The 15,452-nt window shown below is 40.9% G+C and overlaps 1 protein-coding gene across 5 annotated transcripts in view; it reads left to right on the forward strand.

The window, feature by feature from the left end:
* The window catches only part of Spice1 (spindle and centriole associated protein 1), a 43,027-nt gene that overhangs the window by 7,278 nt on the left and 20,297 nt on the right, over positions 1 to 15,452 (forward strand). For all 5 annotated transcript variants that reach the window (XM_050148889.1, XM_050148884.1, XM_050148888.1 and 2 more), the window contains exons 2-7: positions 539 to 634; positions 1,364 to 1,411; positions 2,964 to 3,107; positions 9,738 to 9,840; positions 10,682 to 10,788; positions 11,735 to 11,850. In XM_050148889.1, coding sequence (XP_050004846.1) covers positions 539 to 634; positions 1,364 to 1,411; positions 2,964 to 3,107; positions 9,738 to 9,840; positions 10,682 to 10,788; positions 11,735 to 11,850 — 614 coding nt within the window. The remainder of the gene's footprint in view (positions 1 to 538; positions 635 to 1,363; positions 1,412 to 2,963; positions 3,108 to 9,737; positions 9,841 to 10,681; positions 10,789 to 11,734; positions 11,851 to 15,452) is intronic.

A 15,452-nucleotide genomic window follows, 5' to 3' on the forward strand; every position in this document is an offset into this window, starting at 1 on the left:
GCTATCTGGAAGGGAATGAGCTGGGACAGAAGGAGAAGGCTAGGCAGATTTGTCGAAGCCCCGTTTATTAGGATCATGGCTGCTGCTTATATAGCCGCTGGATGAGGGCTTGGGGGACAGGGGAACAGGATTCTTGCGGAGTGGTCCAGGTCACGTGGTTCAGGTTCGCCACTTAGGCCAGGAGGTCACTAGTTGACACACCTAGTTCTCTAGATAGTCTGGAATGTGGGGCGGGTTCAGCTAACAGTTTTCCATTAGCAGCTTAATTGGGTGTGGGGCAGGTTTTGTCAATAGAATGATTCTTAACATAATTATGGGTGTGGGGTTCCCTGCAGACTCCCCAGGGTGGTGGTTCCTGTAATAATTTTTAGGAGGGAAATGGCTCCTCACAAGAAAACAAAATATTTTGATAGCCTGTTCCTTTCATCATGATTAAATTCTTCTGTTACTTTGAGAGTGACTTTGTTTGCCCTAGGTGTCCCCTTCTCTATAATGCATAAATATTTGTCTGTGTTTAAAAAAATATTACTATTCCTAGATGTCACTGATCAGAGTGAATCGCTTTGGTCCACGGGGAGGTGGAAGAAAAACTCTGAAAGTAAAGAAGAAAGCTTCAGCGAGGCAAGAATGGGATGTAAGTCTTGGGACAGTAAGTAAGGTCTTCAGGGGATGGATGCCATTGCTCTGGGCATGAATGGATGTAAATCTTGGGACAGTAAGTAAGGTCTTCAGGGGATGGATGCCATGGCTCTGGGCATGAATGGATGTAAGTCTCGGGATAGTAAGTAAGGTCTTCTGGGAATGGACGCCATGACTGTTGGCGTGTTGGAGTGCAGCTGTAGTAGGCTCAGGTGGGTTTCTAGATGAATGTTTGATCTTGGAGGGAAGAGCAGGATATTTGCACCGCCTTAAGAGTACATATACTAAGGGTAGTAACTTCTCGTTCCTTCCAGGAATTAGAGTGTTAGTGAGATAGAAACTGTGTCTTTGGAAAAGGTCTCTCTGCAGCTTGCTGCAGTCACCACACTTTCTAGGTTGCCTCAAGGGATCCTAGTGTGTGAAACATTATAGCTTCAGTTAAGTTGATTTGTTTTGAATATATGCTGTCCTATTTTAGTCCTTATTTTAAAATAAGAGAGTGCTTTATTCCCTGTATAACACTTAAAAATAGGTTATTTTCTAGAAGATATTTAAAAGTAATCTGTTTTAATGTTATAGTAACAATAATGGTTCCTAAAAAAAAGTTTTTGGTTTTGGAACTTTGAATCAATTTACAGCTACTAAAACTCAGTAACTATTAAGAATTTATAAGGAAACATTTTAAAAGCTCTTTTTTTTTTTTTTTTTTTTTTTTTTTTTAAAGAATACTGTAAATGATCTAACAGTTCACCGGGCAACTCCTGAAGATCTGGTAAGTTTAATCCTGAAAAAGTCCTGGACTCTGTGTTTTAGTTGGTGTCTGGCATCTAGCCTTTAGAACAGAGACCACCGTCCCTTCTGGAAGTTGATTAGCTTTATTTAATCTGTTCACATCTGTGTAAAACCTAAAAGTCTATCTTAAGAAATTTCTGATTTTACTGAGGCTTATTAGCTACTGTGAGAATCTTACTAAACATTTTTGGTTTACAGTCTTACCACTTACCTAGAATTGACCTGCAGGTCTGTTTGTCTTTTCTGTCTAGAAATATCTGCAGCATTTTATTATTGCTGTTATTGTTATTTTCAAGGCAGGCCTGTGCTGGGTAACCCTGGCTAGTTTCTCCATGGCAGTGACTAATCTACTTTCTGTCTCTTGAGATTTACCTAGCCTTGACTTTTTTTACCCATGGAATGCAGTACGTGGGCTCTTGTGTGTAGCCTCTTTTTCTAGCACATTTTAAAGATCCATCCATGTTATAGTATGTATCTCTACTTCGTTCCTTCCTGTTGTGAAATAGGATTGCATTGAATGGAGATTCCAGATTTGATTTATCTGTTAGTCAGCTGTACTGGTTTATGCTTCTTATCTATTACAAGTAAATACCATTGTGAATGTTCATATACAAGACTCTGTGAATATATGCATATACAGGTGGTTGTGTATATCTGGAATAGAATGACTAGGTCTTGCATCTTCATATTGGACTTTATGAATAACTGCTTAATTGTTTTCCAAAGTGCTTACATGATTTAAATCCCACCAGACTGTGCTTATATTTTAATTCTCCTCATGGGTATAAAGTACTGTCTCATTGTGATTCTGATTTGCATATTCACAATTCTTGATTGCTAGTCTTTTTGATAGTTTGCATGTTTGCCTGATTAAAACTTCATTAGATGACCCAGGTTTTGTTCGTATTTACAGTTCTGAGCACTAGAATACTTGTAAAGGCAAATGTCTTTTATTCCTCAGTCACCCCTATGGATTCTTCCCTTCTAACTGTTTAGGAGCTCTGGCTCCTATCTCCTCTGCCTCAGGAACTCTCCTTCCCTGGATAACTGCATCATCTGTGACCTCACTTCCACATGAAGCCCCCTCAGAGCTATGCAAACAGTGCATCATTGACTTGGAAGCGATGCAGTTATCACGAAAGGGGTGTGCTTTGCCAAAGATGGCTGTGCTGGATTTGGTACCCTTTACATCATGTGTGAAGTGTCGGCATTGACCACGAATTGATGTTATAGCACTTGTTGGATGAGTTTTAACTTGTGAATTGAAGATTTGTAGTCTATAACTGAAGTAGAAGTTAATATTTTTTTTGTGGCTTTAGGTTAGACCTCCAAGTTCTAGATATTTCTCTTTTAGATCATTTTTTTGAAAACTATCAAAGTTTTAGCCATGAATGTACACACATGCATGCATGCATGCACACACGTTGAACCTGTAAGGAATAAGAAGTTAGAACTAGTGTAAGTGGTCTTACATAGGAGCAGGCAACTTCTTTGTTCCTGAAAACATTTTTACAGTTTTTCCTTCTGTATAGGTACGCCGTCATGAGATACATAAGTCAAAGAATAGAGCATTGGTGCACTGGGAACTTCAAGAAAAAGCTTTGAAGAGAAAATGGAAGAAACAGAAACCAGAAACTTCAAATCTTGAAAAAAGAAGATTATCTATCATGAAGGAGGTAGTGCAAAAATTCATTGTCTTTAGAGTTCTTGGGTTGACTTCATGAGAGACTCTAGTACATACAGTGTACTGCAGCCTTAGTGAACAGGGATTTGGCAGAGAGCAGCAGGGTGGGCGGAGTCTAGTGCAGAGAGCAGCAGGGTGGGCGGAGTCTAGTGCAGAGAGCAGCAGGGTGGGTGGAGTCTAGTTTGCTGCCTTAAATGTTCTCTCCACAACTCACTAGCTCTGTAGCCTTAGATTATGTAACTCTTTGGCCTGGAATTTTTCTGTTTGTCCATTTCTCCTCCCTTTTAAAAACTAGCTTACAAAGTAGCATGTTTCTTCTGCTGTTGTCATAATACTCAGTTGTGGATGATTGACTCCTAATCACCTCCCCTGTTTCTCCCTTCCTCCTGTCCCACCGAATCTTCTACCTCCAGCATCCGCCTTTCGTTTTCATATCACATGAATTCTTCTCACATTTTTTCCAGGTTCATAGTCTCCACCCACACTTACTCCCACTTAAACACACATTCTTAACAATTAGAAGCAAGGGCCCACACATGAGAGAGACATGCAGCGCTCATTTATCTGGGCTGGGTTACCTAATTTAATAGAGCATTTTCAGTTCTATTCATTTGTTTTTATAAACTTTGTAGCTTCATTTTTCTTACATTAACTTGATTTTTTTTAATCTTTGAAATCTTGGCTGTGTTGAAAGACAGTGATGGGTGCATGCCTTTAATAGCACTTGGGAGGCACAGGAAGATCTCTGAGTTCGAGGATAGCCTGGTCTACAGAGTGAGTTCCGGGACAGCCAGGGCAGCTACATAGAGAAATTCTGTTTCAAAAAACAAAAACAAAATACTTGGCTGTCTAGCTGGGCGGAGGTGGCGCACGCCTTTAATCCCAGCACTTGGGAGGCAGAGGTAGGCGGATCTCTGGGAGTTCGAGGCCAGCCTGGTCTACAAGAGCTAGTTCCTGGACGGGCACCAAAGCTGCAGAGAAACCCTGTCTCGAAAAACCAAAAACAAAACAACAACAACAAAAAATACTTGGCTGTGCTATGAATTTTAATTTTTTTGAAAAAAGATTTATATGCATGATGTTTTGCCTTCATGTATGTCTGTGCATTGTGTGCATGCCTGGTCCTTGTGGAGGCCAGAAGAGGGTGTCAAATCCCCTAGAACTGGAGTCACAGACAGTTGTGAGCTGCCATGTGGGTGCTGAAAATTGAGCCCAGGTCTTCAGGAAGAACAACCAATGCTCTTAGCCACTGAGCCATTGCTCTAGCCCTGGTATAATGCTTTAAAAGAGATTACCACAGTCTTTGGCAAATAGTGCTCTATATTCATAAACTGCTGTAATTATGTCTCAGTTCAACAGTATAGTAGAGTTACCTAGCAAAAATGAAATAAAATTAATTTTGTGTGACTGTTGATCTAGGTCATCAGCCATTTACCTCTGGCTTAACCTTTTGCCTGCCTGGGTCTTTGAAGAAATAATCAGATATGTCTGGTGGGTAGGCTGGGAAGTTAGAAGGAACTATAGCAGAGCGACCTTTCTTCCTTTTTTGAACTGAAGTCACAGTGAAGGAATGTGCTGTGTGTGTGGCTAAGCTTACAGTGTGTGCTTTCTGTATGACTTTTCATGGTGGTTTTAAGTCACAGGCTGCCTTTTGAGAAATTCCTTAGAGTTCTTAGAGCAGTGGTTCTCAACCCTTTTGGGTTTACTGATCTTTTACAAGGGTAACCTAAAACCACCGGAAAACACGGATATTTACATTATGGTTTATAACATTAGCAAATTTACAATTATGAAGTAGCAACGAAAATAATTGTATGGTTGGGGTCACCACAGCTTGAGGAGTAGAACAGTATTAAAGGATTGAACTCGAGACCTCTGGAAGAGCAGTCAGGGCTCTAAACTGCTGAACCATCTCTCCAGCCCTGTTTTCATTTTTTGTCTATGAGTATTTGCCTGCATGTATGCATGTGTGTGTGGTGCCAGTGAAGGCCAGAAGAGGGTGTCAGACCCCCTGGAACATGTATGCATGCATGTGTGTGTGGTGCCAGTGGAGGTCAGAAGAGGGTGTTGGCCCCCCAGAACTGAGTCACAGAGTTGTAAGTCACCATGTGAGTGTTGAGACTCCAGCCTGCTTCCTCAACAAGAGCCATGAGCACTCTTAGCCCCTGGTAACCATGAAGCTGTCTCTCCAGTGCTCCTGACATGGAGAGAGAAGAGAACTGAGAGGACGGGTAAAGGGCCTCAGAATGCTTCCTCTGTCTGTAGTGTGGAGATTCTCACTCCTCACTGCACATGAGACGTCATCACGGCTGACAGGCTCCTAAGGAGGCTAGGGAGACACTGTACCTGGACTCAGTGCTCAGAGATTCAAATTTAGTGAGTGGCTGGTGTGGACAGTTTCCTTGGCTGCCCAGGATGTTCTCCTGCATCAGAGCCACAGCTTTTGATGAGACTTAGATGTTTCCTTTTAGTAATAGATCTCATTTAGTAAGAATAGTACAGTGATCTTTGGCCACACAAACAATCTGCTCCAAGAAATGTGACAGGCTTAGGAGAAGAGGGCAAAAGCAGTGGCTTTACTTGAGACGTGATATAATTAATAGCCAGTACCAACATGATCAGTAAGATTTTCCTTTTTCTTTCTGCCTTTGTCAGTTTCTACTGTAGCCATAGCTATGCTGATCTATTATATATTATATCTAATATACATTATATTTACAAAGCTCTTAATTGCATGGACTTGAAAGATATTTCACCAAAGATGGAACTTTGGTTCATAAAATAATGTAATTTGTATCGTAATCACATTCTAAGCAGTGATAGCATATATATGTTTTCAGTGTATGCACACCCTTCTGCCGCTCCTGTTGGGTTGAGGAGTTGCTTAGATCTCTGTTGATATGCCAGTATATCTCAGAAGATAGTAAGTAGAAATAAACTTATCTTTTTTTAAAAAAATGTCTAGGCAGGGTATAGTTTGCCATAATTTGTCTATTGATTATTTTATTTGTGGACACTGATGTTGTGCATTAGAGTGTAGTTTAAACTTCTGGGAAGAATAGGACTCAAAATACTGTAATTTAAGAAAGCACAGATGTAGTTCTCTTGTGGAAGAGCTCAGCAGCAGCTGGTAGAGGCTCTGCAGTTCTGTAGCGCATGACTTAGTACAGAGTGGCTGAAAAGTGTCCTTCTCAACAGAAAGTGGGAATAGACAGTATCTGCTGCTCCTTTTGTGCCAGCCAGAGATTCTGGAATTGTGTCTTGTTCCCCAGAACATTATTGCATGGCCGTTCCCATAGTCAGAGAGGGGTGGGAAATTAGCTGCATCCTTGACTAAAATTTAGGAGTTGTGCTTTTAAAGGCAACACTGGGGATTAGTAGCAGTGTGTGCCACTCACAGATTGCATCTTAGTTTGCCACTATAAATAATGCAGTGGATATTGAGTATGTTTTTGGGTACACACTTGTTTGTTGATGAATTTTTGACAGAAGTACTAAGTCAAGGGCTTTAGCTCAGTATTAGAGCTCTTACTTAAGATGTTTCAGGGTTTAATCCCAAATATTGGGAATAAAAAAAAAAGAAAAAGTAAGAGTCAAAGAGTATGTACATCTTTGGTTTTAGTTACTAAGTTTTTCTGTTTATGGTGTCTGTATCTAAAGAATGTGATAGGACCATAGGCAAATCCATGATGCAGCGGGACAGTATGGTTGTCACGATACTAGAAAAGTTGTAGCATGACTAATAAAAACTCAGAGACAGAAATTGGGCTTCAACCTGAAGGTCAGAAAAACAAAGCAGCTCGCCACTGGCTCTTACCTCAACCTCAGTCTGAAAATGGCGATCCTGCCTACAGGAAACCTCAGAATGAGATTGAGCCTGAGAGCTATCTCTTCCCGTACAATCCTCTCTAGGGCTGGGATTAAGGGTGTACACCACTAATACCTGGTTTCTATGGCAAGCTAGTGTGGCTACTGGGATTAAAGGTGTGTGTCATTGCTGCCTGGTCTGTAAGGCTGGCCAGTATGGCTTTTTAACTTTTCTGATCTTCAGGGAAGCTTTATTTACTAAAATACAAATGAAATGCCACTACAAAAAATTATAGTAGAACAAATGGAATAAAATTTAAACATATTTACTAGTGGTGATTTGAAGAGTTTATGACTTTTTGTTTTTAAGACATTGTCCTCTGTCAGAATAAAGAACTGACAGAAAGTGGAGGAATGATCTCATTAATAACCACATGGGGGCTGGAGAAGTGGCTCAGCCATTAAAGGCTAGGCTTACAACCAAAAATAACCACATTGATGCCTGGTGTTAATTATAATGAGATCTCAAAACCCATGCTGTGTACCATTGACACAGAAGGAAACTAAGTTTAAAGAGGTTGGGATTTGTTTACTATTTCGGGTGTGGACCTCGAACCCAGTATTCTACACCATGTGTGCTCTTGGCCTTGTGCAGTTAGTTCTACAGTTTACTCTGGAAGGAGCTAATTCAGTACTTACTGTCAGTAACTGACCTAGCTGACCCAGTTGGCCATAGCAGCAGAAAGGATAACATAAGAATGCAGCTCACTTTTCTCATTGTATCTTAAGATAGTAATTGATGTCATTATTCTGTGTTATAGGGAAAATCTAGGCAGAGTGCTTGTTATTAGATGCTGATTTGAGTCAGTGTTCCAAATGGAGTTGTCTTGATTTTAACATTCTTTTCAGCTTAAGAATGACATCTGGTGGTGGTAGATAGAAATGACTCCTCTTTAGCGCATGACTTCCCTTATATGTATATTAGTCCTTCAAAAGAAAGTGCGTAATCAGAGGCACGACTGCAATGGTGCTTTCGTGTAGCCATCTCTCTATGATAAAACTCCACCTTGTTTGCAGATACTTAAGCATAACAGTTTTTGTTTAATCCTTAAACCTATACCTTGTTTTTTAAGTCATGTATGGCCTGTTAATGGAGCATCAGAGTACTTCAGTGATGGGAACACCTTTGAGTTAATGGCTCAAAGATTCTTATTGTTAATCTGTGTTTTTTAAACTGTGTATTATTATTTACTAATGGGTTATGAAATTAAGTAAGTGGGCGATAGCCATCACTTAAAACTAGAATGGAATACAACTTAAAGTCATTCTCATGTGGAAATCCTATGTAAAAGTCTCACTTTAAGAAGTGTGTGTGTCTTGGGAGAGCAGGCCCTTCACCTCTTGGGCAGCATAGGAGGTCCTATTGGTGGAGGTGTGGATGAGCCAGCCCCAAAGCTGTGAGTGTGGGAGAGCTGTCCCTAGTACCCATCTGTCATGTGCTGGTGTGGAAGATGTGTCCTCCCCTACCCTTCACCCCTAGCTGCCAGTGCCAGGTGAGGGAGCGGACCCTTCCCTTTACCAGCTGCATTCAGGACAGCAGGCCTTGCTGCTCACCTGGGCAGCTCACTGGAGCTGACCCTACTGACCCGAGATGTGGCCCCGCCCCTCATCTGTGATAAGGAATGGTTGGAGAAAGACCCTCTTCCCCTCGCTGCTTATGACAGGAGGGAGAACTGGGTCTGTGGTCATAAGAGTACCAGAGTTGTCCCTGCCCCTCACCAGATACAACACTTGGAGAGTGTCCTCCTCACCTCACCTGGGCAGCACACTGGAGCTGGCCCTGATGGTCCAGGTGTGAGAGCTTCAGCCCTGAGGACATGAAAGCAGGCAGACTGGCCCCTCCCCTTGCTCCCTGCTGTAAGGGGTGAACTAGCCAGGGCAGTGCTGGAGAGCTCACCCTGGTGCTGAGGAGGGAGAATGGGGGAGGGGGAGGGGGTGGCAGGCTGGCCAACCCTGCAACTACCCAGGCCCAGAACCAGGGTATGAATGTTGGTCCACCCAACAATGATCTGCTGGAACACATGAAGGGATCAGTCCTGCAGAACCAAAACTGCAGGGTTTCCAAGACATAGGGCAACAACAGGATATCCAAGCAGAGTCCCAGTGAGGCCCAGATAGTCTAGCAGAAGCCAGAGGCCTCAAACCAGACCAATGACTCTTTACAAAGAACACTTGAAAGTAAAGATACATGGAAAAAAGGGTTTACTGTGTGACTCACTGTGTCACACTACAGCTTCCATGACAAGATTTTTCCCTTTTTCCTCTTAAATTTTATTTTTTTGGGGGGGGGTGCAAGGGCAGAGGTTGGATACAAAGGGTTGGGGAAATTAATGGTATCAAGACACATGATGTAAAAGATGCAAAGAATCAAAAGAGAGTTTAAAAAGTGTGTGGTTGTGTGGCATGAGTGTGTGCATGCATGTGTGTGTGTGAGTGAATATGTGCGTGAGTGCATGTATGAGTATATATGCATGTGTGAGTGTGTGTGCCATGTGCGTATCAGAGCACAATGTAATATATTTTCTTAGAAGCTACTGACTACTGTAATAGCTCCATCTACTAAGATATTGCTATTGGAGGGTTTTAGGATGGTCATGGCCCATGGTTAAGAACAAATCCAGCAACCACAACCAATAAAGGTTGATATTTAAGCTTTGAAAACATTGTGTTCAATGCCTTCCCTTAGTCCTTTTCCTTAATGATTTTAAAGTAAATGTATTTCCTCTGAACAGTATTTTTCTCAACATGTGTGTAGATTCTTTCTGATCAGTACCAGGCGCAGGATGTGCTGGAGAAGTCCGATCATCTGCTAGCCGCAGCCAAAGGTCTGTTTGTTGATGCTCCTCGTAAGCGCACAGGTGAGCGATCACTCCTCAAACCTGCTCTTCTGTCTTACACCCAGCTTGTGATTAGAAGAATCCAGCCTGTTCCTGCTACAAGTTCTAGCTGACTAGTATCTGAAGATTATTAGGGCTAGAGCCATAATTTGTTTGTTCTTCACTAAGAATATGAAATATTACAAATTATTCATCTAAGGGAATTATCCATTGACATATGGTATAAAAGAGTATTTTGTAACTATAAAACATGGCTTAATTTTCAGTTTATTAGATTGCCACATAGTTAAAGCCTGTATTTACTTGTAGTTTGAATAAGCTTAACTTAAACTCCAAAGCAACTTCAGTTTCTTTCTCAAAGAAACTTTGCTTTTCTTTAGTTACATAGGATTATCACCTACCGCCCCTGGCCCTCAGGGTCCATGTAGCCAAGACTGGCTTTGAACTCGTGATCTTCCTGCATCTTAACTCCTGAGTGCTGGCATTATAGGCATGTATCACCATTCTCAGCTTCAACATTATATCATAGTCTGTGTATAACTTGTTTAATCTTTCAGAAACACATGATTTATTTTTAGTAGAGAGTTTGAATTCCGGGTCAGCCATTTATTAGAGTAACTCTGTGCTACTCACTTAATTTCTCCAAGTTCCAATTTACTGATCTGTAAAATAGTAGACTATGTCTCATGGAATGTTGTGAAGGTAAAAATGAGTTTAGATATGCGTTCGGTTCATGTCCACATGTAAGTGGAGCTGCTCTTTGAGAGTTCCGTGAAGTGAAGGGAGCCTGTGGCAGAACAGAACTTGCGAAGCCTGTTTAGGCAGATGCAATAAATCATAATGACTTGTGTCCCTTCTGCAGGGTTTCCAAATGTAACCATGGCTCCTGATTCCTCTCAGAGTCCCATTGGAGTGATTCAAGACCCTGTCGCCCAGACCACCCTTAATGAATCTCTCATAGAGCCTCAGGTAATGCATTGCACCCCCAGCCTTTGCTGAAATGGAGTTCAGCTTGATTTAGGCATCGTGGTAAGCATTTTAAATGCTTAAACGTCACCTTGTCCTGTCAGCTATAAAGAGATAGTAGAAAAAGAAAATTGACAGAGGAGACTGGGAAGACAACCTTGGTGTCATCCTCTGAGACAGGGTCTCTCCTTGGTCTGGAAGTGAACAACTAAGCCTAGACTGGCTGGCAAGGAGCCCCCCGGGATCTCCCTGTCTCTGCCTCCACAGTGCTGAGATTAAAAGCATGAATTGCCGTGCCTGGCCCTTTATTGTGAGTGTGTTGGGTCTTGGACTAAATTTCTCGTGCATATATAATCCTATCCACCGTAGAAGCGGGAAACTTGTGATGGGTAAGGTGTAATGAGTCAGAGAAGGAAAGGGAAAGATGGAATTGTCTTTTTAGGAATAAGTGCACTGGCACTGACCTTGCAGAAAGCATTTTGAGTGGAGTGGCAGGACACAGGCAAAGGTGCAGAGCATAGATGGTGCATGCGCAAAGGGAAACGATCCCTTAAAGAGAGGGTGCTGTCAGTGTTGGTTGCTCAGGTGTGCGATGCTAGCGCTAGACAACTGAAACAAGCAAGTGTGAATTTGGGGCCAGCCTCAGGTATATAACAGATTGAATTAGCCTAAGCTAAACAAAAACAAAAGACGAACAGGAGATAGTATCTCAGGGTGGTCCCAGGTTTAGTTTTAAGAAGGGAAAGGTTTTCTTACATTTAAATACTGACAGCTGAAGGGAGCAAGGGCCGCTAAAGATGTTAGAAGGACTATTATTAGGGGAAGACCTGAGACACTTTGGTATTTAGCACACATATCAAGGGTTAGCCTTAGGAGGAGAAATTTCTATTATGACAAAAGGATGAGTGAGCATCTAATCGAGTTGTGCTGCTGGTTTATGTTGAGATAGGCTCTTAATGAAGTCGACGATGAAGGAGAAGAGAGCACGGCTCACAGCCAGTCCGACGACAGTGAGAGCGAACTGCCTAACTCCCTGAGCTCGCAGTCTAACAGGAACACAGAGAGGTATGTGGGTGTGCATTTGGCTCTCAAGAGGAGGCGGTACATGCCATGAGAAGTCATCTAGGCATGCCAGCATGTATTTTTGTTATTGTTTATTTTTGAGGCAGGATCTCTCTATGTAGTCATCCTAACTGTCCTAGAACTCACTTTGTAGACCTGGCTGTCCTTGAACTCACAGAGATCTGCCTGCCTCTGCCTCCTAAGTGCTGGGATTGAAGATGTATGTCACCATACTTGACTTTTCTGAAAATTTTCTTAAATTTAGGGTGTTCTTGCTGGGCAGTGGTGTCATATGCCGCTAATCCCAGCACTTGGGAGGCAGAGGCAAGTGGATCTTTGAGTTCTAGGCCAGGCTGGTCTACAGAGCTAGTTCTAGGACAGCCAAGACTACAAAAGGACACCTTGTCTCAAAAAACAAAGAAACAAAACAAAAAGTAAAACAAAACAAAAATTTAGGGTGTTCTCAAAAATTTTAGTTTATTTTTATATGAAAATTAGTATCAACTTATTCAACTTTATAAAACAAAGCTTATTGATATTTTGTGTTAGGACATAATGTTCCCCCTTTGTTCATATGTGTGGATTTTTTTTTAGTTTTTTTGAGGAGTGTTTTAACATTTTTCTTATGTAGGGCTTATTTATTTCTTGCTCAGCTTATCCTTTTATTTGTTTCTTTTAAATGGAATTTTTTATTTTACTACATCTTGTTTTTCCCTGTGTGGTTGGGGAATTGAGGGCCTTGTGGGAGGTACCCTTTCCTGATCTTCGTCCTAGGCACCCTTCCTTAAACCTTCCAGCCTGTTGTATTCATGTTTCTGCAGGCCCATAATTTCTGCTTCTTACCTCAGTGTCCAGCTATCTCACTGGATCCATGTGAAGTGAGTTCTAGAAGCAGTTCTCCAGGTCTGTGTCCTACACCTCCTCTTTTTAGTATATTACTTATAGGACTGTGTGAATTAGTAGGCGTCTCTGCTGTGTTCTTTTATCTTATAACAATATGCTTGTTTTGGTAGGGTGTGTGTGGGCTTGTGCACCGGACCCTCCCCATCATTTCTTTTGGTTGACCTCTCTTAAGATTGCATTGGTTAATAGTCCATTTTCTTAGTTTTTCAAAGAATTGGGCTCCTGGCTTATTAACTTGAGCTAATATGTTTATTTCTCCTGTCTCAGTTTTCCCTTTTACCTTTTTTTCCTTTGTGCTTTATTTTGTTGCTTCTTGACTTAGGGTTGTAGTATTTTTTTTTTTCAGTTGACAAAAATAAATGGATTATTTTAGAAATGAGATCATTTTAGTTGATTTTTCTGCTTTTCCCTGAGAGTTGCCTATACTTATATAATTAAAGATAAAACAAAACAAAACTGCGGACCCTCCCTGTCATTTCTAGTGTAACCACACTGTGTTCAGGCTGTGGTCTGTCATCTCTCTTCTTGTGGAACTTGGTGATGCTTTCTTTATGAGCTGTCTGTGATCACATTTCAGTGAGTATTCCATGTGTGCGCTTGAGAAGGTAAAACATTCTGTGTGTACATCATAGCACTGGCCTTGCTGAATGTTGTATTTCTTCTGTCTTTTTAGTTAATTTTGCTGTATTATATGCCGAGAGTGATATATTAAAGACTCCTAGTATTAGTGTGCTTCTTTTTTCTTCATATTTCTTGTTTTAGTATACTTAGTTGAAGTTTAATACATTTTTTGTGACACTGACTGCTATATTTATAGAACATGTATGTCTATAAATGCTGTATCTTTATTTTGAGCAATGGCTTTTAGCATTGTAATCTCCATTGTCATGTTAAATGGCTTTTGGTCCATTCTGTGTTGTCTGAGATTGGGAATAAAACCTCTACTTCTTGTTTCTGATTGTCTCCGTTATCTTTGCTTTTTACATACAGTCATTTATATTTAGCCTTTTGCAATTATTTTCTATTCCTGTGCTCCTTGTATTCAGTGGAGAGTGTGTACGGCCTTCCTAGTCAATTTGGAAATTCTGGTTGGTAAAGAAAGCTTGTAACACCGGTTGATACAGTTGATGTGTTAGATGTCAAATTTGCCATATTCTCTCATAGGACTGTGCATTGCACTGTAGCTATTGCTTTTCCTTTTTGTTGTTGGTTTGATCTTACTATAAAACTCAGGCTGGCCTCAAACTGTCAACTTAGGCCTTAACCTCCTACCTGCGAGGATTGCAGGCTTGCACACTGTTTTTTTCTACATATTTATTGTTGTTCTTTAAAAGTCTTGGTATTTAGGAAGATTGTAGATGGCTGCTTTTGTGTATGAACCTTTTTATGGGTCTGCTTATTTACTGTTCTTACTTATTCTTTGCTGTTAGCCATGTGCTTTCTTGATTTTCCTTTGCACGTTGACTATTCAACTGAGTTGTTCTGCATTTCTCCCAGTATTGTAGTTGTTGCACCCTTAGTTTTGAACTGACAGAGCATAAAGCATTGCACACTGTGCTTTTATATCTGATTCTGTATCCTACAGCCATGAAATAATTAATTAAGTGATCATCCAGTCCTTTCATGTTTCCTTGATTGTCTTATAGTTGAATCTTGCTTAGTTAAAGCCCATGCTGTTGGGCCTGTGCATAGAGTGTTCCTTGAATTCCTTAGACATTTTTAATCCCTCCCCCCTTTTTTTCCCTCATAAAAATACATCCTGCTTACGGATTCTTCTCCCCCCACTCCTCCCAACTGGATCCACTCTCTTTCTGTCTCTCATTAGGAAACAAACAGTCTTCTAAGAGATAATAATACAATTGTTGTAAATTATAATATATTATAGTATATATAATTTAAATACAAAATATGTACTGTATAAAATATAATAAGATTAAAAAAAACCAATACATCGATTTGGACAAAGGAAACAGAAAGAAAAGAGCTCACGTTTATATCTGGCTAGCTTTATCAGCTTATTCCTCTCTGTAGGATTTTAGGGGTCTGGCACCAATTCTTTACTTCATCCTATCAGTCTAACCTGGAGATATTTCTGCTGTTAAAACATTCTTAAGAGCTTTTGTAGATGGTTGTGTTTTATCTAATGGACAAGAATCCTCACAGATCTTTCTTGTATAATCTTTTTTCTTGCCCTGGCTTCTGCTGAGACCACTAAGGTAATCCAGAGATTGTATCTTCCCCTTTAGAACTAGCCAACATGTAGCAGCTCACATACCTTCTTCTCAGAGCTTACTTTCTAAGCAGCAGTCTGCTAATTTAAATATCTTTTGAGATCTGCAGGCCCAAGTATTTCTCAATTTCAAGTCCTAATTACTTATTCTTCTTTTCAGTGCCGGGGATTGAGTTTGGAGCCTCAAGCTTACTAGGCAAGCACTCCACTACTGAGCTGATGCTTAACCCTGAATCATTTTGCTCAACAGTCTGTCCTCAGGTTTTCCCTTTCCTTAGGTTGTAAGCTTTTAGCTCTTTGTTGTTGGTGGTTTTTTTTTTTTTTCTTTTTTCTTTTTTTACAATCTCGGCAGCGTAACTTCTTGATTTATCACTTACAAAATTCCGCTTTGTATGCCGCTCCACTAAGCTTTCTACCACCCCACGCACTGGCTGGTTTCCAGTTTCGAGCAGCAGGCTGTTATGTGTCCTTT

The sequence above is a fragment of the Alexandromys fortis genome, unplaced genomic scaffold (genome assembly GCF_014885135.2).
Source record: "Alexandromys fortis isolate MF-2015 unplaced genomic scaffold, M_Fortis_MF-2015_v1.1 scaffold_4, whole genome shotgun sequence".
In the NCBI taxonomy this organism is placed as follows: domain Eukaryota; kingdom Metazoa; phylum Chordata; class Mammalia; order Rodentia; family Cricetidae; genus Alexandromys; species Alexandromys fortis.